The sequence below is a fragment of the Penicillium arizonense genome (assembly GCF_001773325.1).
Source record: "Penicillium arizonense strain CBS 141311 chromosome Unknown PENARI_contig006, whole genome shotgun sequence".
Classification (NCBI taxonomy): domain Eukaryota; kingdom Fungi; phylum Ascomycota; class Eurotiomycetes; order Eurotiales; family Aspergillaceae; genus Penicillium; species Penicillium arizonense.
This window is the reverse complement of record NW_019173283.1, coordinates 343,581-365,908: the sequence shown is the minus strand read 5'-3', so window position 1 is coordinate 365,908 and position 22,328 is coordinate 343,581. Positions and strand designations below refer to the sequence as shown.

Below are 22,328 nucleotides of genomic sequence, written 5' to 3'. Positions count from 1 at the left end.
GGGATTGGTACTTTGGTTCGATTTCTTTTGTTCTTTCGGAGATGCCTAGGCCTACGTAGCAAAAATGACATACGGTGAGTCGAATTTGCCTCGTGTTTGTCAATAGATTTCCTCTTCTTGCTGGTTGCCTTCTAGCTGTGGTTCTATTTGCAAGATCATATCGTGATGTGGCCCATTGCTTCCTGGTCTTTTCTCTGGAGTCTGAATAAATGTCTCACTCGCAAAAAATCAGATCTCGATCCTGCTGCATACCCCTGGCAACACCCGTTCCTACAGGAGTCTGCAGAAACATCATCGACTCCTAGTGTCAATGTCTCAGAGAAGCAAAACTGTTTAGTCCCAGACAACTCAGGGCATACAGCCCGGACCGGGCTTCCGCCCCGCCCCGTCCGCATCCTTGCAGGACAGCGGGTACCCAACCCAGGTGTTTGGGACTTGCATTGCCTAGGGGGAATCGTGCAGCACGGGACGGCGGCGGAAGGCCCGAGAGACAGAGACACAGTTGACCCGTCGTGCAGAAAGTCCTGAGTGCAAACCAAAGAACAAACTTTTCGTCTCTTCGCCCTGGGCCTTTATTGTGTTGATCTTCAACCAAAATACGGGCCTGTCGTCGTATCCATGACAAAGACATTGACCTAGGCCGTGTTTTGCTCGGCGCATGTCTAGGAACAGCTTCAACTCTGCTCCACAGCCTGCGCTGCACTGGCGCCTGCACCGGAGGCCGTGGCCGACGCCGAGTCCGCATTCTCGCCCTTGTTCTCCTTCTCTTTCTCTTTCTCCTTCTCCTTCATCTCCAAGGCTTCCATATTCTCCTCCCACCGGTGAACTGCAACCCTCCCCTCCCACTTCGAAATAACCACATCCCCCTTCCTCGCTAGCTGCGCCTCTGCCGACTCCCCTTCCTTACTCTTACTCCCGGGAACAACCTCCGCCGGCATTTCCGGCGCAGCAGCCCCTTCACTCCCGGCACCAGCGAACACAGCCTGCACATCAAGCTCCTTCAACGCAGCCTGGTAAAGCGAGCGGACCTGCTCCCTCTTTTGGCGGTGCAATTCGGCCACTTCATCCATATTCCCTTTCCCTTCTTGCGTAGATGTCGAACCACCAGACGTAGCAGTGCCACCCCGCACCACCGGCTTCTTCACAACACCCGGTCCACTCCGCTCCTCGAAACCACGTAGCAATCCTTCCATAATTCCAAGAATTGTACCGGCTCTCATACCCATCTGCGCGCCGACGGGAAAGCCTGCATCAAAGCCGTCTTGGACGTATTGGCCCTTCGCCATCGATACGCCATCGCGGTATCCGGCTGTGACGTGTTGGCGGCGTAGAGAGGGGAGGTCGGATGGCTCGGTTGTAGATCCAGAGGCTGAGGCTGAAGCTGTAGTTGTGTTTGCTGCGTGTTGTGGCGCGTGGAGTTCTCTTTCGTTGCGCGGTGGGGAGGAGCCGAAAATGTCGTCCAGTGAGTTGTCGGCGGCGTTGTCAGTATGTGTTGAGGACATTGTTGTTGCTGGGGAGGGAGATGCGGATCGGGCGGAGCTTGAGTCTGTGTGGGTTTGGCTCATTGTGTTTGAGCGTTGACCGTGTAGCTGTTGTCTTGGTGAGCTGGTGAACCTGAAGAAAAATTGATAACACAATCGGCGGGGCGTTCCCCACACTTCCGCCCTACGGTTGTATACTTACTTTGTTGTTTTTCCTTTCTTTCCACCTATTCGCATATTTCAGGCATATTTGCGTAATCTGAATGATACAGCTGGGCTGCCAGTGAACTTCTGAGAATTTGAAAGATACACCTCTGCCACTTTGCGAGGATCATGTTCTTTTCTTAACTTTCCTGGGGCTACAAGCCAAAAGAAGAAACCTCTACTGCAACAACTCCAAAAAAGATCTCAAAAACACGCGAAAGCCTACTCTCGTTGGAACTGAATTGCTTCATAGCTGCTACTAGGGAAGAATCAGCTACCCGGAAGAAAATATCCGTTCCACTCCTCTGATCATCACCAGCTCATTTCTAATGAACCGTACCCAAGAGCACTCAGGATTATGAATAATTTCAGATATTCTTATTACGCGAAATCAGCAGTCACAGTATCAGAACAGTAGCAAATGCAGAGGCGGAGCTTCCCCGGCGACAAAGCTAAATGATACCGACGACAGAGTAGATCTGGCACGGATGCTCAAACCTGGTTGGTTGCCTTCGACCACTATGGGCAAGAATGGCAGAATATAATGCCATGGGGCTATGCAATCCTTATAGTCACTAAGTGGAGGCTCAAAGATCATAAGGCTGGAAGTTATATGATCAAGAGCAAACTAACTTGTTCGATTGGATCCATCTTGCTAATGTCTCTGCGGCGAAAATTGCATTCCAGCGGTACCTTAAGCCCTGTTGTCCCCATCGAGATTCAGCACTGAGAAATGTTTCTTGAAGATGTCGAATCGACTGCCTCGGCAATTCCATACCCTGGGATCCCAGGTGGTCAAGAAGCTAGCGCCTTTCAGGGTTCGTGAATATGGATAAAGGCAATATGAATATCACCCTGGAGTCAATTATGGAAGGCGTCTTTTGTGGCATTTTCTTGTTAGGATTATGAGTCAATCTTGGTTTCTCGCGCATTAGATAACGTATGAATCTGGCTGTTGACTGGGCTACTCGATACTCGAAAGCTATATGTTTGGATCCAGTAAATGTACAGTGGCATATTGACCGCTAGTACAGTCTGGCAAAAGGCGAGGTGGCGTGGTTTCTATGCTATTATGAGAACGAGCGTGATAACAGCTGTGCCTGCCTAGATGACCACTATGTTAGTTTATGAGGAAGTCGTCAGTTTATTAACGGCGTTTAAATTAGACAGCGAAAGAAAATTGGACAAGATAAGCCTATGCTTAGCAGCAAAACGTTGGAATCCTTGCAATGCACGTAGTTCCCACCGCAAACAAGAAGCGAGTAGGGAAATTGCCTGACGGTATATGTCGATGCTCCTCCTAGATGGCTGGTATTCAAGAAGCACAGTAGTTCCCAACGGATCCGATATCTCTCAATTGGAAGGTTTGTGTCCAGTAGATAAGATTACCCAAGCGGAAACCAGCTTTTCTTGACTGGTCTTCAGGAAGGTGTAGTCGATGGTTCACTGGAAGCAAAGCCTCGTTGCACCACAATCGAGAGTTTGTAAATTGAGGTGGTATCAATACAGATATAAGATATGCGCCTTCGAGTCAAGCGCCAAGGTACGTTACCGGGAATAAACACCACAGTGTATGTTTGAGCATATCATGAGCTAGCGCCATAACTCCACGAATAGGGGGTGTGCTATCCAACTGTCCTTAATATCCAATAGAAAAATCTTCACAGTTTCACGTTTGAGAATTATCTTATAACATGCGAGAGAGGCCTTTTCCCGTGGTGTGGCACTCTTCGAATTTAATTTCCCGCGAGACGACTACTTCGCGTGGATTACGGAGCAGTTTTGCATTCTCTACCAATTTTCCTGCAGTCGCTCTTTCTGTCCCCATTGATTTTGTGCCACCCGTTGACAATTGGCTCCGTTATCTTCGCAAATATCTACGATAGACGCTATCTGCTGCTGGGTATACTGCAGCATGGACCGAGCGTAGACACTTTATAGAGCTACATCTTGTCTCCAAGGTAATTTTGATGCGCATATCGCTAACTGTGGAGCCACGAGAGAACAACTGTGGGGTGGCCCGTTAGGTTCAAATCCATAAAACTGCTGCGGTTAATTAGTGCACCACGTGTCGGAAACTCTCTCGGTTGGGAGGGCAGCCTGGCTATAGAGTTCTGAGCTCGCCCATGGCATAGTAGAATCGCGACCGAGGAAAGGTAGCCGGAAATAAGTCGACGCCTAGGAGAGATAAGCTGTGCCTTCCAATGTGTAGTTAGAATTTTGGCTGTTATAGGTTTACATGCTCCACAGTGGAACAGTAAGGTACCAAATGTAGATACCATCTAGTATCATGCCTCAATTTCGTCGGGAGTGTAGGTATCAGTCATGACCATTAGGCTCGAGTCGATGTGTGATACCCACATTTCAATAAGCCTACCGTAAAGCGCTGCTAGAAGAGAGGCTGCTTTGTTGAGTATAATAGACCGGCCCTCCTCCACCTTCTCGATGTTGACCGTGCTATGTCGGTTATAGTAGATTGAGTTGTGCAGGTAGACATATTGACTGCAGATAGGAACAAAGCCGCACACCATCGGAAATAATTCCTGAGGTATTTATACAAAAGAACATCAACTTGGAGTTCGTGCTGTATATATAGCCTTACTTATTCCCTCTGAAATAACAATCAATCATTCCTCTGAAATACAATGTCTAGATACTAAAGAGGAGTTGACACATTAAGATTTGATGGACCGCAAGAAACCAAAAGATAAAGATGACGAAAATTTTGATTGGGAAGGAATTTATCCCTAAACAGTTAGCTAAACTTAAATTACCTGAGGGGAATACTACGCCGCTGATGATGAGACTTTAAACTCGGACTGGGTTGAACTCAATACAACTTCGCTTGTCAACGCCCGTTACGGTGACTAAGCGGAACGAGGCGACCCATTCGCTAGTCTGCCCCAGATGAACAACCCTGCCTCGTATGATCCCCCATGTTCCATGGTTAAAAAGAAAAAAAGTGACATTACATATATGTGACCTGATTCCTTTTCTGAGGCTGTGGCATATAAATCCATCCCTGTCTTTTCTCTCGTCATGCCATAGCCAACCTGTGCTACGCGTGATAATATGTTTCTTTTTCTCAACTGACACAGGAAGATTGCGAGGGTCGCATTTGATATGCAACTATGCCGCAAAAACCCCTCTTAGCCTACCTACACTTACTGCAAGCTGCTGGCTTGCATGAAGGCCAAATGGAAGAAACTATGGTGCCAAGCATTATAATCTGCAACACGATTATGCTAGTGCTGGCCTCGACTGGAGTTTTTGTCAAGCTTCTAATGCTGGGCCATCCTCGAAATCTTGGCACCGACGGTGGTACGTGGCCCATTATCAAAAAAAGTTCTGAATTTCAACGCTGAAGAAACGATTCTTTTTAAGTCCTTTGCGTTATAAGTTGGGTATGTCATCTTTCTACATAATAGGTGACCTCTTTGGGCTTGCTGATTGTGCATATAGATTTTTGCCTTCGTGTTATGCTTTACTTCTATGTGGAGTATCGTCTCCCATCTCACATGTCATCCATTTGCAAGCTCTGACACGCTAGCAGTGACTAGATATGGATACGGCAAACACATCGAAGCAGTTGAAGCAGACATACCTGCGATGTCTATGTTTTTGAAGGTGTGAATCCGTTAATACCTTTAAAACGTTCATTAGTGCTTACAAACACGATAGCTTGTCGTCGTGACTGCTATTTCCTATCTCATTGCGATATCTGCAATCCAGGTTTCATTCTGCTTACTATATAAACGATTGTTTGCAGTAACCCATGTCGGCTGGGCTTACTGGCTTCTTATAACCATTGTTGTATTGCAGTTTATTGAAGAACTGCTCGTATTTGTTTTCCAATGCTCGCCAGTTCGAAAGCTTGTGGACGCCACTGGCTTAGTACAAGGGAGATGTTTGGATCTTTACGTCTTCTACATTATTTCTTTCGCCACGAGGCTGGTTACAAATATTGCTATCTTTACACTGCCAATCCCAAAATTACTGAAACTTCAGATGAAGCGTGGAGCAAAGGTGGGCGTTGTCTTATTTTTTGGACTTGGGTTATTGTAAGTCTTCCCTGCTACAAGTTCGAGCTGTATCTCAATTTTGTGTCTCGGACTGACATTACACATCCTAGAGTTTGTGCTACCAGCATCATCCGAGCCACATACTTGAAACACTTCCAAGTTGACTACACATGTTTGTTGATACTGTCCATTATGTTTTATAGCCTTTTCTAACTGCTTTTCAACAGGGGATCTCGTACATGCGTTAAATTGGTCAGCTGTGGAGGTCTGCACTGCCATATTCATAGCCTGTATTCCTTCATTCAAGGCTCTGATTACCATGTTTTTCCCTTTACTGCGAAAGTACATGGGATTCTCAAGTGGCAGCACGCCTCATCAACATATCATTGAGGAGAACTCTGGCGACTCTCCTACTGATTATTTCAATTTACCTGCTACCCAGAGAGTCCAAGCCACGCCTGACTGTTTTCCATTGCCCTCCCCGGCTGTGGGATATCACGAACCCCCGAATTTGATTATGTCCGGTGCGATACCCACTGTGCCTGAAGGAGGTACCTTACGCCAGGATCCGCGCTTAGATTACATTATCGGTGGCGGTGCACAGAAATTAAGTTAAAGTGATAAATCGTTTCGGTTTCTAATTATGTTTGTGGAATCTATAAATAAAATTTTGTGTTTGCTGAAACAGAGTCGTCCAACAATCCAGAGTAAGTAATACTTTAACATCACTGGGCAAGCCCTCTACTGTAAATCTTGCTGAGAAGTCACTGACCGTACCGCGAAAGTACCGGCGGTGTGTCTTGGTGGACGGGGTCTCCAATTTTTGAGGCTTGGAGTGGACTAGGTTGAATGGGTATCCCACAATATTAAAAGGGAGTCGGAGCTGAATCACAATAGCCTCCAGCACATGCTCTCCGAGAACAGATTACAAACTGAAAATCGTGAATGGGGACTGTGGTTGAATCAATTGGTGCCTCTGGACAAGCTCTTCCGCCATATATAGTCTTCAAGGGGACGAACCTCATGTTACGATGGTTTGATGGCCTTCGAAAACACAGGGATATTAATCATAGTCCAAATGGATGGGCAAGTGATGAAATAGGCATTAATTGGCTCCAGAAACACTTCAATCCACATAGGGAAAGCCAGACCAAAGTAAAATATCGTCTCTTGGGCTTGAATGGATACAAAAGCCATCTCACGCCCTAATTTGATCAAATTTGCGCTCCAAACAACATCATACCTATCTGTATGCCTGCGCATACTAATACTTCCCATCTTTGCAGCCTCTTGATGCTGAGTGTAGATCGCTTCATTGATATCTTCCCCAAACCCCGTGGTGATGCAACCCAAGAGACCATCATTCATAGCGCACCCCCTCAGGTTCACTCCGCCGCGCTAGTACAAGGAATCAGGTTGGCGGAAAGACCACATTGAGCATTCGGTTGGTCCTATGTGAGGCGGGATTACCATCCACCCAGAAATCAGATCGACCTGAGCCAGAAAACCCAGATCAAGCGCAGCACGCAGCACGCGATAACCAGCCAGATCCCTTCAGATAAGAGAACGCTTTGATAGTATCACTTCAGAGCACTGTAAGAGCCTACTGCTGCCAGCTGTCTCAAGTGCACAGTATAAGCAGTACAAGTTGACGATTTGGTTGTTGCTATAGTTGAGCCAGCACATCTGTGGGGTAAACAGGGTTACCCTCAGAATACCGGTGTAGTGACACACCGTACTCCAGACATCGTATCATTATTATGGTCTGATTTGCCCATCTAATAATGGCTTATACAAGCCAATATTTTGCAAATAAACGGCCTTCTTTGCAGCCTTTTCCCTTGTATTTGCCGTACCATAATACAAAGAGAGGGCATTGGCAGCACATATTATAGTCTGTGTGGATAACCTCGTGGCCAGGCTTAAAACCGAATTGTATTTCTAGTTGTTTGTTCTTGTCACCTAGCTACCTTTCCCGTGCTTGAGCATATGATAAATGACGGCATCGCTCTCCCTTATAGAGCCATGGTCAGACTAGAAGACTAAAATCTCAAAATTCTATAGCTACCTAACAATGCAAGAGACTCCAGGTAATTATCCGAAAATATGTATACCGCCTCCCAAGGGCACACTTATTCTTACGGCATGAGATAGCCGTCAAACGGACAATCCTATTACTTTGAATCTCTTGGGTATTCGGTAATATAGCAAACTACCCTTCTGGTCCTCTCTCTCTCTCCCTCTTTGTCTGCTTGCAATAGTTAACGCAGCATTTGAATACTTGATTAAGTTGATTTATAGTTATGATATTATCTCAGTATCAAAATTTGCTGATCTATGCGATAATCCCAGTGTGGAATGTTGTATTATGTTGGCAGCTCACCTACTATAGGTAGTGCTTGCTCACATTTACTAACTAGAGAGTAGGGGCGAAGAACGCAACTTTGGGTGCCAGGCAATACTGTGCAATTCATATTCCGCCTCGGCCAAACATCATCTGCGAGTAAGACGAGGAACAAGGACATAAACTATTTATCAAGGGGATATAGACATAGATGATTACCTCAATTACCAAATCCATAGATCTATAGCAGACACCGTTTTCTTCAATCCAACGCCTCAAACACAAGCATTCCCATGTTCAACAACGGTCCATCCCAAGAAACCATTGTACAGATAGCACACATCCCAACCAGAGGTAATAGTCCCAAGGAAAGCATTACTGCCGCCCGAGCAATCAGCAGTGCTAAACATGCAAATATCCTGCTGGTCGGAAGGCTCAGGGCTTTTCCATGAGATGCTCTTGAGATTGGTCGCGTTGAAGGAATTTGTATCTAGTGCCTCACATGAGCGGGGGCTCGCGCCGTAGCGGTGGAAAATCGAATAATCCAAGTTAGATTGGCTGGGGTCGCAGGTCGGGGGTGCTACGCTCAGGAAGCGGAGGTCCCACTATGAAACATTAGCGGTTTGACCCGGGCTGGGGGTGTTTCCAGTGGCAAAAAGAAAAGGGGTTGCTCGTACGCTTCTGTAGGCGAGGATTGCCCGGGTTTGAAGGCTGGGCAGGGCGGCAACTGTGCAGGAAAAGACACTGACGAGTGTCAGGTATAGAGTGAGGAACATCATCATGTAAAGGTGTAGAAATGGCCGTGATCGGTGGTTAGTCCGATAAAAAATTAGAGTAAAATTAGGGACTGAGACTGGCGTGCGGGTACAGGCTCGAATAAAAAGATTGAAAGATGGGAATAGATTCTTCTTATAGCTCCAGTCCTGGTCAGACTATTTTAGTCCAAACCTGCTGCAAAGCGGAGTCCCCAAATCATACCTCCATAGGCTTCTTTTCCAGCTGAAAAGAGAACTGAAAAAGCAAAAAGCAGTCTCTTGCATACTCTCTTGGCGTCGGGGAAAAAAAGCTATACTTAGCCCGTCATTGGGCGAACGCGATCGTGTCAAAAACTCTCAGGGTTTGCTCGGTGCGGCTCGTCCGGTAGCCAAGCTCGGGGGAGGGGATGTGAAGGAGTTTTCTGGTCTATTTTGTCCTCTTATTGGGTAGATGTCAGAGTGGTGTCTCGCTGATTCAGGAACATGGCGAATAGGCGCCTGTTGGGTTCAGGGGAGGGGTCTTACGTGCAGCTTGCAGTGCAGACACGAGTTTTTGGTATTTTGCGTTGTCACACGGGTTCGGTCAGGGCACCAGAGGCTTCATTCGTATACTGACTTGATCGTATTGAGTGTCGGCTTCGGTTGTTCATTCCATTTTCATCGCTATGGCCTGATGGCTTCCAATATGGCTTTCAATGTGGCTTTCAATGTGGCTTTCAATGTGGCTTTCAATGTGGCTTTCAATATGGCCAAGTGACCTCAAAGGTAGCCGTAGCATTCGAAGTCTGCATTTATGGCTTGGCGTATTGATCTAGAATCCAGTCTAGGACTAGAAGCACTTTGGCCGTAAGGATTGTGGCTCCGCGGCCATGTATCCTGATGTCTCTTGCTCACGATGCTGATCCCTCAATCAAGGATCTGGTCGAGGGTAAGTAGAGTAGGAGTAGGTTTCTAGGCAATCTCCGGAAGGCCTGTTATTCTAGGCTTTGCTGTGTGATCAATCTTAAGTAACGAGGAGAGCATAGTCCGTGAATTGAGGCCATTTGAGAATGTCTAAGTGAGCCAGATCCTAAGTAATCCCATGAAAAGCTGCAGGCAACTCAGATAGGAAAGTCTCGGCAAGGTAACCGGATGACCACAGGTACTCATCTATGGGGGAGCTAAGAAGAAGATGGATTCCATTTCGTGCACTCTGTAATGACAGGCTTACAGGATTGTGAGCAGGTCCCGTCCGTGGTGTATTCATTGTTGGTGTTGCGAAAAGTACCAAAAATTTGAAGAACATTGTTAGACCAACCTGCCAGAAAACCCAGCACCACCAGTTTGAGAATATACTGAGCGATAGCGGGCACATGGGGGAATTGCGTAGTAACGACAGGTGAGTATTTAGAGAACATCCAGCGTGCTCCCTTGAAAGGGTTCGACAATTTGCTGCCTCGCCAGACAGGCGCTGGTATATTGATGTATAGATCAACACTGACCTATAATATAACGACAACTCCCCATGTAGGTGCCGCCCATGACACAGAAGTCAGCTTGATTGCTCACTAGGAAGTGTGGTCCTGGCCTGTGAGGGACCGACCAGCGGGGACTTTTCCACGGCGTCAAAGTCGAGATGGCATTGTTGGTACCTGTCCTCCTTTCTGAGCATAAACCACGCCCAGAACAGGCCTGACCCAGTCGTCCAGGGTTGGGGCAGAAGGTAGGAAGCCACATCACCCTATTAACACGCTGATTTCCCAAACAAGTTGATCCATGTTTTGGGTGGATTCCGGCAAGACTGGTAGGGTTTGTCGTTTGCCATCTATGTTGATTTACTGGACGACTGACCAGAAAGTCGACAATTGTGCAATTTAGGCATTCCTCTTCGCTTGCGCAAGGCATTGATTGCACGCAAGGGCGGACATGAATCCGCTCGGTTTCCTTTCGAATCCGTGCGACTTCAATTCCGCTAGAGGAGTCTTATTATACCCTAAACCCTAAGCCATGCGAACGATGTTCCAGTAGAGAGTACCTAGGCGGGCTTCTCTGGTAGTTGACTGATAACTGAGCAAGTGTCTCGCTCCTAGAGTTCTTTTTGGGACTGATCACGTATAGCTTGACCGTATTGTATCCACAATTAGCCTATAGGCGCGGCGGCATGCTTCGAGAAGGATTGGGTACTTATGATAAATAAGCACCGTAATACACTAGCTCGCATATCATGTTCCTAGGAGAGACCTTGGGGTGTCTCTTCTTCTAAATCAGATTCCGACAATCCGGGGTTCTCCGGCCAAAGAAGGGCCGTGTCTTCTGAAGCCTTGTTCTCTCCTGTAAACTCCATTCCTGTCGTCGATGACTGGCCATTAACTGACCAGGAGCGAAGCTTTGGGTGGCGGCGGCGCGCGGCGTTCACTTTCACGGTTTCTTTATCGAGTGACTTCTCGTCTTTTGATGTATATTAGCGGAAAGTAGCGAAATCTGCTCAGCCTTAGTCGAGATTGACTGGCCCACGGCTTGCACAGAGTAAGAAACGGCCGAGAAAGAGCTTGATCTGTTGTTTGGTTAGTGAGACATGCAAAGACCGTCGGGGACTGGATAGGACTGACTGTTGAGCCACTGAATTGTTGTGGGACGTGCAAAGAATGTCTGATGGAATCCCTCCTTTCACCTTTCTCATGACGGAGTTGGATCTCAGTGCTCGACGCCAATTCCGAGGTGCCGTTCAACGGTCTGCAACGAAAAAAACTGCAAAGACAAACAAGGAACCAACCCAATCAAACAGGCCATCGGGAAGTCCAAATTGTTCATTTCCCAGCGGATGCAATTCGGCGGACCTGGGGAATGAAGCGCCATGTGTTGGCGTATGGCATCGTCGGTCGTTCACAGCACCCGCAGCCACACTGATGAAAATCAAAGTATGTCTTGTACGAAGCGAATGCGCTCTCCTCACCAACGCTCCCGGAACATCTGAATCGTTACTAATTGCTGACCCCTTGAAACCTCTAAAGCTCTCGAGCTGTTCCACTAAGGCTAGCCAACTTGAAGGTACTTCTTAGCAACAGAGCCATCTATACATCCCGCCAGGGGGGCTAGCCTCCTAAATACACTTCCATAGTCGGCAAGACCCTCGATAGAGAACCCAAAAGGCAAACCGGTTCGGACGAATTTTTACAACTCGCAATTTATTCAGCTACGGGAATGTTTGTTTTACCGGACCAAAAATCGGAGTTCAGGCCCGATTGTAATAGACAGTGTGTGACACTGGGCTCAGACCTATCTAGCACCCTATCCGCCGAACCTGAACCGAATTGAAGGTTTTTTAGGGAGAATCACGGTATACAAATTGGGACGAGTAATATGCTAATTAGTGGAATCATGCATCGATTTTGATTATACTGGGCGAGCACAATACGCAGCGTTTTTATCGCCACACAAGCATTTCTAATAAATATCGATATACGCGAATGTTAGGCATTGCGTAGGACACTCGCATAGCGAGGTCCGTATTAAGTTTATGATAGGGACCTGTTAAAATCGAGTACACCGCGCTCCAAGAACCCCAAGGGGATAGACTGAACAGTTTTGCAAGTGACCGGATAGTGATTCTGGTCGCAGTCCTTTGATTGGTACATCATAACTGGCGGGGTAACCCAGTAGCCAACTACAAGGGTGTACAAAAGTCTCGGTAGAATCTGGGTCAGGATCACCCTCGACTGTTACATTGACCGTTCTTCTAAGTTCTGCTATGCCGTCATTGGATCTCAAAGTAACTAATGCCTAAAAGTCTTTGACGTACCACACGGTGCCTAGGTCCACACCAATGTCAGAAAAGTCTTTCATATACCTGCCAATACCCTTTGCGCCTTTAATCTTCTGGGAATTGAATGTGTTTGCTTAGCTTATCGTCATAGGGCCCATGTCTAGATGCTTGCCTGACACATAGTCCGAGTGACAGCTTCGTATGTGCCTAAGTTCCGCGTACACAGACGCCGGCAAAAATTACCGTGCATAAAGTAAATCACGCCCACCTGAGATAGCCGGGAATTCCATCAGCGGATGCGCCGCAGCCGCAGACTTCGGTGAGGAAAACGACAATACTTCTACCCGAGCCCAATCTGAACACAACAGGGCTGTGCTACTGGATTCTGAGATCTTGAGTTTTAAGGACATCGTTGTAGCGACAACAGCCTTCGTTGGCTCTTCCGCAACTTTAGCGAGTCTAAACAGTAATCCCTGTTATCTAAACAACCTGAGGCGATCGAAAGGCTGATAGTGACAGTTGCTCAAGCCAGCATTCTAGCGCATTCAGCTACGACCAAACTGATACACGTGCGTTCCCTTTGTTGCGCGATATTTCAAGGCCTGTGCAGCTGATCAACTATAATTCGTTTTCGAAAAAGGCTAATAGCCTAATACTTCGGTTTAGACTCTACGATCGAGGGCGAAGACGAACTCATGATCATGGGCCAGCAGGTATGATCCATGCTCGTCACTTTGAGTTCTACATCCTGTGCTACAGAACGCCCCTATAGTATGAGACGAACCGTCGTGCCGGGGCTAGCTAATTCAATGTAGCAAAGTCACTAACCCTAGAACCAATCAAGCAAAATAAGTCGATCTGACGTGTTCATTACGGGAGAGCAAATAAGCTTATCCACCTGACTCCATGCGTGCATCCAAGGGCGGGTGCCCTTCTACCAAGGCGTGGGAATGAAATGAAGGTTCTAGGTACAGTAGAATGTATAAGCCTGCCTCCCTTGATAGGGGGCTGCCTGCACTGGTATGCTTCCTATTTTCAGTCCGTGCACAACCCAGCTAGGTAGATAGAATTGCTAAGGTGGACTTCCGCATGCATCAAGCTTGATTGAGTATTCTAACTGGTAATGGACTTGTCATATTGGCGCGCCCTATAAATATCAAGTCTGGTCACCATTGAGCTTGACAATCATCTCATTCACATTACTCTGAACAACAGACGACAACTGTGGCCTGACCAGCATAGCTTCTCTCACCATGGCACTTTGCCCGCTGTTGCTGGTGCTTTGCGCTACCCTCACAAACGCTGTCCACCTCTGTCCCCTCCTTGGACCTAGCTGGCCTGCTCCAACACATCTCCCCGATGATCCTACGGTCCAATCGGCGCTGCAGAACATTACCACGACTATTCAGGATGCTATCAACGCTGGAAACCTTTCTGGAAATTCCCTGTCTTTACAGATATTTGACACAAGCGGTTCCCGTTCATTGCTTACTTTGTCCCACACGGCTGATGCTATCAATACCACCATTGGCGTGAGCGAGGTTGACGAGAACACAGTTTTCCGCATTGGCAGCGCCTCCAAGATTTTCACTATGCTTCTGCTTCTGATTGAAGACGGTTTCAATATCTTGCAAGACCCGGTTGCTAAGTACATCCCTGAAATTCAGGCGGCCGTTGTTGATCTTCGACGAAATTCCACCAAAAGTCGTGACGGGATCAACTTTACCAAGTGGAATGAAGTGACGGTTGGAGAGCTGGCGAGCTACTTGGCTGGTATAGCAAGAGACTGTGAGTATTGCTTTAGTTCTTGTTGAGTATCCCTTGGACTCCCTACGCGCGCGCGAGACGACTCAACTGCCAATTTCTAGATGGTATCCTTGACCTCACTGAGCAAGCTCCTTTGCTTGAGTCATTAGGATTTCCTGCCCTGCCCCCGGCGCAGATTCCGCCCTGCGGTGTGCCGAATCCCTGCAGCAGAAAGCGTATGTTGATAAGCGTGTTTTACATTTGTTCGATTCTCGCTGACAGATTGTCTGATAAAAGAGTTCTTCAATGGGTTACTCCAGGCCCATCCTATTGTCCCTACATCCTCGACACCAATCTACTCCAATGCTGGCTTTCAGATCCTCGGATATGTCCTAGAGGCGATAGCTGGCAAAGACTTCGAGAAAGTATTAAAGAAGGATCTTATCAAGCCACTGAATCTGACTCACACATTCTATAACACGCCCAGCACATCGCTCGGTGTTATCCCTATTTCGCAGGGCGAATACTGGTGGGATTTCAATCTTGGCGAAGAGGCACCGTAAGTAGCTTCACCTCACCCACCGATCCCTAGATAGAAGATTTACATAGTTCTAGTGCTGGTGGAATCTACTCATCCGCAAAGGACATGTCAATCTTTGGTCGCGCCATTCTCAACAGCACTCTTCTTCCCCGGTCAATCACAAGACGGTGGATGAAACCGCTCACTCACACATCATCCCTGGGTTACGCTGTTGGCGCGCCATGGGAGATCCTGTCATTCGGCGACGAACGCCCGATTGATCTCTACACCAAGTCAGGAGACATCGGCACATTCTCATCTGCGCTAGCTCTGGACCCAGATCACGGCGCTGGCTTTATAATCCTCGGGGCTGGTAGCAACACCCACGTGTCTATTGCCCTCGCCTCGGATCTCGTTTCTGCAAGCCTGCTTCCCGCACTTGAACAAGCTGCCAAGAACCAAGCGCACAAGCGTTTTGCAGGAAGATACGCTCTGAGCACCGGCAACTCCTCGATCACCATCACCACAGACGACGGACCTGCTCTAGTTGTCACGAGCTGGTTCAACAACGGAACTGACATGTTCACAGGCTACATGGCCCTGAACGGCATCTCCGATCCCTCGCAGCTCAGCATCCGCCTGTATCCGACTGGACTCGAGAGTCCAGGACAGATTTCCTTCCGGGCTGTAATCCCGCTAGCGCTGCCGGCTGGAATTGGCCCATTCACCTCATCCTGCATTACCTGGGTGACTGTTGATTCGCAGGTATACGGCAACGTGGGAACGGACGAGTTTGTCTTCAACTTGGATGAGAATGGCAATGCGGCTAGCGTTTCTCCCAGGGTGTTGCGCACTGTTCTTCCAATTACTAGTAGCTCCGATAGTTAATCAGCTAGCAGGTTAATAGTTTAGGAGGCTTTGAAAGCTTTTTTTGACGCATCTTCTTGATTGACGAAGCTTATCGGCGTAGTTGTTTTAGCGTTTTTGTTTTTGGTGAGAAATTGCAACTTGATTCGCTATCCCTACTCTTCAATGGCCACCCATTGCGCTGTCAACGCCTTGTATAAACGTTCATAATTTCCAACCAACTTGGTTCTTCGTATACATCGTGAAGGAATTATTTCCGATGATGCGGCTTGGTTCCTGATCTGCACAGGCTTTGCATCACGAAGGCCAGCAAGCGATGAATTTGACTACGCAAGGAACTGCATCTGCCGCATCACTAAGGCTACTCAAGCCAATGATTCGTATGTTCGAGCGTCACCTTCCCCTTATGCTTCTACACCTAGTAGTTTGATCTTGAGCAAGTATTGCCTGACCATAGTTGAACCAATAGAAGGAAATCCGGTGTTTGCATTCGACCATTTCAATCAAATTGGAGGCTGTATGCCAACTTAACCGTGTGACCAGCTGGGGACAAGAAATGGCTCGTGGAATTGAAAACAGAAAGCAACCTGAGGTAAACCCACGCAATCGGAGATTCGCACGACGAGTCTGGTCGTGTCGTGCCAACAGGTAGATGTCTGCTGGGGTGCGAATCCGAGACGCTGCTTGCATAGAAACCATACAAATGAAGAAACCCGGTAGACACCAATAGAAACCTAGTAACATGTCTAAATCATTTATTCAATCTATAGAACATCACAGGAGACGAGTGTATACAAAGAGGATTATGTAGTCGCCATACACCCAGAATCATGACATGCGAGAAAGAAATGAAATATACGCTTACTCCCGGCCAACGCCAGGGGTCAGGCGCCACGCGCGTAGAGGGAGAGCTTGCAACTTCTGTGCGGCAGGTTTGATGAACATTACAAATGTCACCACGCCAATGAGAACGCAGATCATGTTGGTCATATAGTAGCCGTCGCGGTCGACCTGGCAGGTACCGCCGCCAGCGATACAGCGGTTCTTCTCTGGCTCGAGGGCGCAGGAGAAGGCGGTTGTTACGAGGGCGCCTTTTAGAGTTTCTGCTGCTGGGGCAGTGGTTGGTGGGAGACAGGTTGCTTCTGTGAAGAAGTCGACTAGTTTGAGGACGAAGATGCGGGGGAATGTTCCACCCAGGTTGCTGACACTATAATTGACGTCAGTTAACATACGTGGGAGAAATAGAAGGAGTTGGTGTAGACTTACGTTGCCAGGAGAGTCATGTATGTCCCGCCAATGGCCGGGTCTGCAATGCGAGCGTGGAAGGCCGAGATGGCGACGAACATGACTGTGTTCATGAAGGTTGATAGGACGTGCTCGCCGATCACTGTCAGCATGTACCACATGGGTACTTCCGGAGCACTGGGGTAGATCATGACAGTCAACTGGGCTAACACAGCGGCTGCCAGTCGGCCAACAAAGGCCCAGCCCCAGAGACGCATTGCGCCGTAATTGGTCGACCACTGGCCGGCGTAGTATCCCAGCAGAATCTCGAAGGGAAAGTCGATCAGCACCACCAAGGCCATGTTATCCTGCCCGAAGCCCTTATCCAGGAGCTTCAAGCTAGTCACACCGTCGTTGGCCTGGAAGCCGATTTTGGCGATCAAGTGAATGAGAATGATAGTCTGAATGTTCTTCAGCTTCAGAACACTCCACATGCTCTTGTACACATCCTTGATGCTATCACGCTCCTTGGTGTGGTCCTCCTTCTTAAGTAAGGCCAGACCCAATGTCACAATCAGGTATGACCAGCCCCAGAAGCTGAGGTAGGTGCCGAGGGAGAGGAGGCCGCCTTCTCCGGGGATGGTCCGGAACCACCGATTGGCGAAGTCCTTCGAGTTGAAGGCCAAGAAGACAGTGTAAGACAGGAAATGGCCCGCAGTTAATCCGACTGTCTGGGCGGTTGAAGCGTAGGAGATGTTGGGTGGGGACATGAGCGTGATAGCCCAGCCGTCCACGGCGATGTCCTGAGTCGCGCAGAACAACACTAGCATGAACCACCAGTACGTGAACTTCCAGACACCCGCGCCACTATTGGCTCCGGCCTGGACCATCATCTCTTCAATGTGCCCACCCAAGTAGATCATCGCGAGACCGGCAATGACTTGCACCGGTGTAATCCAACTCTTGCGGCGCCCAAAGCGCGTACTCCAAACTGCGTCGACAATCGGACTCCAAAACAGTTTGAGAGAATAGGGGTACGAGGCGAGCGAGAACACGCCAATCTGGCCGTATGAAAGGTACGGCTTGAGCAGGAATGGCACAGAGCCTGTGGCCAGACCCATGGGCACTCCCTGCAGGAAATACAGCAGACACAGTAGGAGGAAATTCCGGCGATCGCTCGCGGGCAGGTTGTGGAAGGTTGTATTTGCCATCACAGGCGTCTGTGGGAGGACGGCAGGCTCGTTATCGAGGGAGAAGCTGTGTCGTGACATGAGGGCTGCGGTTCGATCGGCGGATGACTCGGAGGAGGGCGTGTCCCGCCTGCGCATTTCTATATTGTTGTTCATCTTGCCATTCGCATGGCCGTTCGATCCAGTCGCTAGTTTTAGGCTGGGTTTGGAGCGACGTTTGGAGAGGCTCGCGTTCTTGCGTGTCATTGAAGTATAGTGTCGGGTTGAGGGTCCGCGTGTGAGGACAGAGTTGAATTGAAGCAAGTGACAGAAGGGAGTGGGATGAGATACCCAAGGAGCCCAAGTTGGATTAATAAAAGAGTGAATGCATGAGCGTGGAAAGGAATGGGGAGTTGAACATTGGAAGTTTGCAAACTGGCCTCTTGGCTGTCAAGTGGATTCTGCAAATCCGGGGCAGTGCAGGGTCTCCGTCAGATAGTCAGTGCAGTTCCTTTACAAGTTGACTTCCAAGGTTAGTTTATGTCACTATTATTACACACTCATTTATATCTACATGCCCAAGTGTATAGCTAATTTATAGCTTATGAACTACCTAGTCAAATAATACCTGTACCTAAAGTACCACGTTGACCAAAGGGACTAAGTTAGATAGGTTACATAGATAAAGAATAGCTAAGTTAACCATTATTAATCCGACAAGTGACCCTGGCAATATCGCCGATCACTATAAATTGTCTCTTGTTTGCTCGACTCCCAAGGCCAAGCTTCTGCACGGTCGCGTCAAGTGTTGACTGTCACGTGCCCAAACAAACATCCACGAGTCCCAAGCCCACTGTCATCACCACCTCAGGCGCAAGAAGCCAGTCTTAGCCAAATCACAACCAAAATGAACACAACAAACCCGAGCAAACGCACAACCCCAGACTCCCAAGAAGAAGAACTAGACACCTCAATAACCTCAATCCGCGCCGAAAGTAACCACCACCGTCCAACAAACCAAACCCAAGCTCTTCCCAAGCTAACAGAATCCAGTCCAAACCCTCCAAAAGCGCAAACGCCTCCTGACATCCAGCCTGTTAACAACAACCCAAATCCAATCCCTCCTCCGCACCCCTAAAACCGAATCCACAACCAACCTCGAACACCTCTCGCCACTAGTCCACGCCGCAGGCAAACACAACACCTCGAACCACCACCGCATAGCCTTCGGCGTAACAACCTTCCCATTCAAAGACCCATCACCTACAATAAACGCACAAAATAAGAACCTCCTCGGTGTGCGCATTGATGTCTGCACGCGCAATGGACGGTTCGCGAAGCCTTATTATGTCCTCCTTCGTTCGGAGAGGAGGCATGCTGCTGGGAAGGAGAGTGGCAGGAGGTTGAGGGTCCATCGGCATACCGTGCCCTCGTTTATCTCCGTTGCGAAGCTTGAGCATGTTTATCTGCCGCGGGCTCGTCGTCATGAGGAAGGAGGAGATGGGGATACATCCTCCGAGGAGACCGCGCCAACAAAGACAAGCAAGAAACATCCCTCTACGCACAAACAAGACCTAGGTGGATTCGTGCGCGAATTACGCCGGGAACTGGTCGCGTGGCATACGCGCATCGACGCTATTGACCTTCTACGCGAATGGGTTGGGCTGGTCGATTCAGAGGGACGGCCCATACCAGCCGAGGAGGTATCGCCTGACCCGAGTACGGGCATTGTGGGGTTAGCGGCTGTTCCGATTGAGGCGCGGTATGTGCGTGTTGAGTGGGAGGATGGGCGTGTGGGACGGTTTAAGTTGTCTAATGGTGGGATTGTGGAGAGGGCTGTTGTTATTGGGGATGCTGGGCGTGATAAACGGACAGAGGATTTAATGACAGGGGGTGGGGGGAGGATTGAAGGTATTCTTGATCGGTTGAGGGCTGGGTCTGGGGCTGTATCACCGTCTTGATTTCCTTGGACTTTGATGTTGGGATGTCGCCGGTGCCAGGTGGTTATGGTTATGTGATATGTGATAAATGTTTTAGCGTGAGATACCCCGATACTGTTTAGCAAGTTACTACCGAGTACAGTCCAAAGAAGTAGATTGAGAACGCAAATGCACTTGATATATCTATTCAATGATTCCACCTAGAGCTATGCAACCAGAAGACAAGCGCCGCAATCCATATGTAGTGCTCAAATTGTATGTCCAAAAGGTCAGAATTCCGACATCATTACAAGAAGGGTAGGGGCATAACAAGGGCAGAGAAATACAGCAAGTCTAGGATACCATGCCTGGGTCAGGCATTAGATAAAAAGACCTGAAGAAGAGTATTATAAAGGGTATTAGCGATAGATGTCGTGTCATCGTGGGCTCCAAGATCCAAGATCCAAATTAGGGTGCCACGCCATCCCGAGCGGGATGGATTGTGTCCGGGGTACTCGATGCTCCCAGAGGCGAGGACTCGGGGACGGTAATGGTAACGGGGGTATCGGTGTCGGGAGTGGTGTTTGTGAATGAGACAGGTGGCAGGGGGCCGTATAATTGGCCATGTCGCACTTCGAGGGTTCGGCGAAGGATAGCTTCTTCTAACTGCCATCTGTCACGCAGTGAAGTCTTCTTTGAGTCCAGGGCTTGGGTGAGGGATATTTCCTCGGCTTGTTGCTCTTGCTGGAGAGTGGTGATATCCTGCTCGTGTTGTTTGCACATCGCATTCAGTTCCTTTTCTAGGCGTGCCATGGTTTCTTGTAGCTTGACTTCTTGACGGTCACGGAGGACTTTGATGCGGGCGTCGTGGAGCTGGTCCATGGACTCGTGGTCGTGGTATTGCTGTTCTAGTTGCTCCATGTGCTGCCGAGTGAATTGTCGGGTTGGTGGGGGGGAAGCGGAGTCTGAGAACGAGCCGGATGACCGCTCGGTTGTTGTCGCTGTTATGGAGGGAGAGGGTGGTGGGCTGGCGTTGCGGAAATAGCCCTCCATATGCTTGATGCGGGTGGCCGAGTTCATCTTGGCACGGTCGAACTCGCGTTGCTGTTCGATTTCGACTGCAAGTTGTCGCTCTTCAAGTCGGATTGTGTCGTCGATGTTCTTTTCACGCTTCTCATCCTCCCGACGCTGGTTCTCAGACTGCTGTTCAGACACAGCATCCTGGTGCCGGCGCCGAAGGATGTTTAGGGCGGTCTCCTGAAAAGCAAGGTGACGATTCTTTTCCATTTCTTGTCGCTTGTGCAACTCACTAAGCTCGGGATCATCCAAGCTTCGCTGCAAGGCTTCCTTGTTGAACAGAGGAATTCTCAGCCTGGGAAGAGGGGCTTCGGTGGTCCTCTTGGGAGAACGAGGAATAGCCGGGGGAATATCCCCATCATCAGGATTGTTAGATCCAGGCGTAGGCTCGAGGTAGACATGATCCACGCCTTTGTCGCTCTTGGAGAGGGTAATGCGCGAGTCAGGAGACATGACGATTGGCGGGGAAGTGCGCCTCTTGCGAAAATGAATCCGTCCAATGGCAGATTTCAAACTGCTGCGTCGCTTCTCCTTCTTATCGGCAGAAGCGACACTCAGCATGGAATGACGATGCGATTTGCCCTCAAAGGGATCATTATTGTATCCATGCCCCGCAAGTCCCGTCCTCCCCTCGCTCGAACAAAACGAGGTAGGACGGGTAGAGAGCGACGCCAGCGAGCGCGTACTGCCAGGGTTGATATGATCAGAAGCAATTGTAATCTCCGACAATGACGACACAACCTGATCAAGCGCAGAGGTCGACGGAGAACCGGGTTCATGAGACGGGGTAACGGAGCCATCGTAGACGGAAATGCGATCGGTCGACGAGCCTGACGAGAGAAGGGGCGAGGAAAGCTCGAGTAAACCCGATGCGATCGAGGCAGACAGCGGCGCAGTAGCTTCCATTTCTGGCATCTTCACGCCCAGTTGTCGGGCTTCGTCAGCCAGCTGTTGCGCCCGCGCTTGTTCGGCTTCTGGTGACGAGAGGTTGAGTACATCCCGGCGGTACTGGGCCTCGTCGAAAATAGGCCCGTTAGACTCCATGGCCATATATGTACAGGGGTATGGGGCGCCGAGCCAGCGGGCGCATAAGCTGGTGCGCGGTACCGTTAAAAGGAGTGGACTCGCCCACGGCACTAGCAGTACGGTGGACGAGAGGGGTTCAATGACGGCATCCGCCTGGTAAAGTTAGGAGGGGTGAAGCTCTGTAAGGACAGGAAGGTGGAGGTAAAGGTCAAAGCGAAATAACAGGAAAGGG

The 22,328-nt window shown here is 49.0% G+C and overlaps 8 protein-coding genes across 8 annotated transcripts; 4 read left to right on the top strand and 4 right to left on the bottom strand.

The window, feature by feature from the left end:
- Positions 1–674: 674 nt before the first annotated feature.
- PENARI_c006G05939 (Yae1 family protein) lies at positions 675–1,502 on the bottom strand (the record flags this gene model as incomplete). Its single annotated transcript, XM_022630368.1, has 1 exon — positions 675–1,502. The coding sequence occupies one exon, from the start codon at positions 1,500–1,502 to the stop codon at positions 675–677; it is 828 nt and encodes a 275-aa protein (XP_022489615.1).
- A 3,314-nt stretch (positions 1,503–4,816) lies between these two features.
- PENARI_c006G11822 (uncharacterized protein) lies at positions 4,817–6,323 on the top strand (the record flags this gene model as incomplete). The annotated part of the gene is made up of 5 exons (XM_022630651.1): positions 4,817–5,006; positions 5,239–5,312; positions 5,367–5,746; positions 5,818–5,879; positions 5,935–6,323. 5 exons carry the CDS (start codon positions 4,817–4,819, stop codon positions 6,321–6,323), a joined length of 1,095 nt encoding a protein of 364 aa, XP_022489547.1.
- A 2,003-nt stretch (positions 6,324–8,326) lies between these two features.
- Positions 8,327–8,830, bottom strand: PENARI_c006G11164 (uncharacterized protein; the record flags this gene model as incomplete). The annotated part of the gene is made up of 2 exons (XM_022630616.1): positions 8,327–8,656; positions 8,729–8,830. The coding sequence occupies 2 exons, from the start codon at positions 8,828–8,830 to the stop codon at positions 8,327–8,329; spliced, it is 432 nt and encodes a 143-aa protein (XP_022489634.1).
- Positions 8,831–9,685: 855 nt separating this feature from the next.
- Positions 9,686–10,357, top strand: PENARI_c006G06059 (uncharacterized protein; the record flags this gene model as incomplete). The annotated part of the gene is made up of 3 exons (XM_022630374.1): positions 9,686–9,734; positions 10,197–10,259; positions 10,317–10,357. The coding sequence occupies 3 exons, from the start codon at positions 9,686–9,688 to the stop codon at positions 10,355–10,357; spliced, it is 153 nt and encodes a 50-aa protein (XP_022489569.1).
- Positions 10,358–13,801: 3,444 nt separating this feature from the next.
- Positions 13,802–15,702, top strand: PENARI_c006G06910 (serine hydrolase domain-containing protein; the record flags this gene model as incomplete). Its single annotated transcript, XM_022630419.1, has 4 exons — positions 13,802–14,336; positions 14,417–14,530; positions 14,592–14,853; positions 14,904–15,702. The coding sequence occupies 4 exons, from the start codon at positions 13,802–13,804 to the stop codon at positions 15,700–15,702; spliced, it is 1,710 nt and encodes a 569-aa protein (XP_022489738.1).
- An 840-nt stretch (positions 15,703–16,542) lies between these two features.
- PENARI_c006G07728 (SD08430p) lies at positions 16,543–18,341 on the bottom strand (the record flags this gene model as incomplete). The annotated part of the gene is made up of 2 exons (XM_022630456.1): positions 16,543–16,888; positions 16,948–18,341. 2 exons carry the CDS (start codon positions 18,339–18,341, stop codon positions 16,543–16,545), a joined length of 1,740 nt encoding a protein of 579 aa, XP_022489790.1.
- A 640-nt stretch (positions 18,342–18,981) lies between these two features.
- Positions 18,982–20,035, top strand: PENARI_c006G01188 (uncharacterized protein; the record flags this gene model as incomplete). Its single annotated transcript, XM_022630142.1, has 2 exons — positions 18,982–19,069; positions 19,128–20,035. 2 exons carry the CDS (start codon positions 18,982–18,984, stop codon positions 20,033–20,035), a joined length of 996 nt encoding a protein of 331 aa, XP_022489795.1.
- A 426-nt stretch (positions 20,036–20,461) lies between these two features.
- PENARI_c006G00782 (uncharacterized protein) lies at positions 20,462–22,114 on the bottom strand (the record flags this gene model as incomplete). The annotated part of the gene is made up of 1 exon (XM_022630127.1): positions 20,462–22,114. The coding sequence occupies one exon, from the start codon at positions 22,112–22,114 to the stop codon at positions 20,462–20,464; it is 1,653 nt and encodes a 550-aa protein (XP_022489686.1).
- Positions 22,115–22,328: the final 214 nt, after the last annotated feature.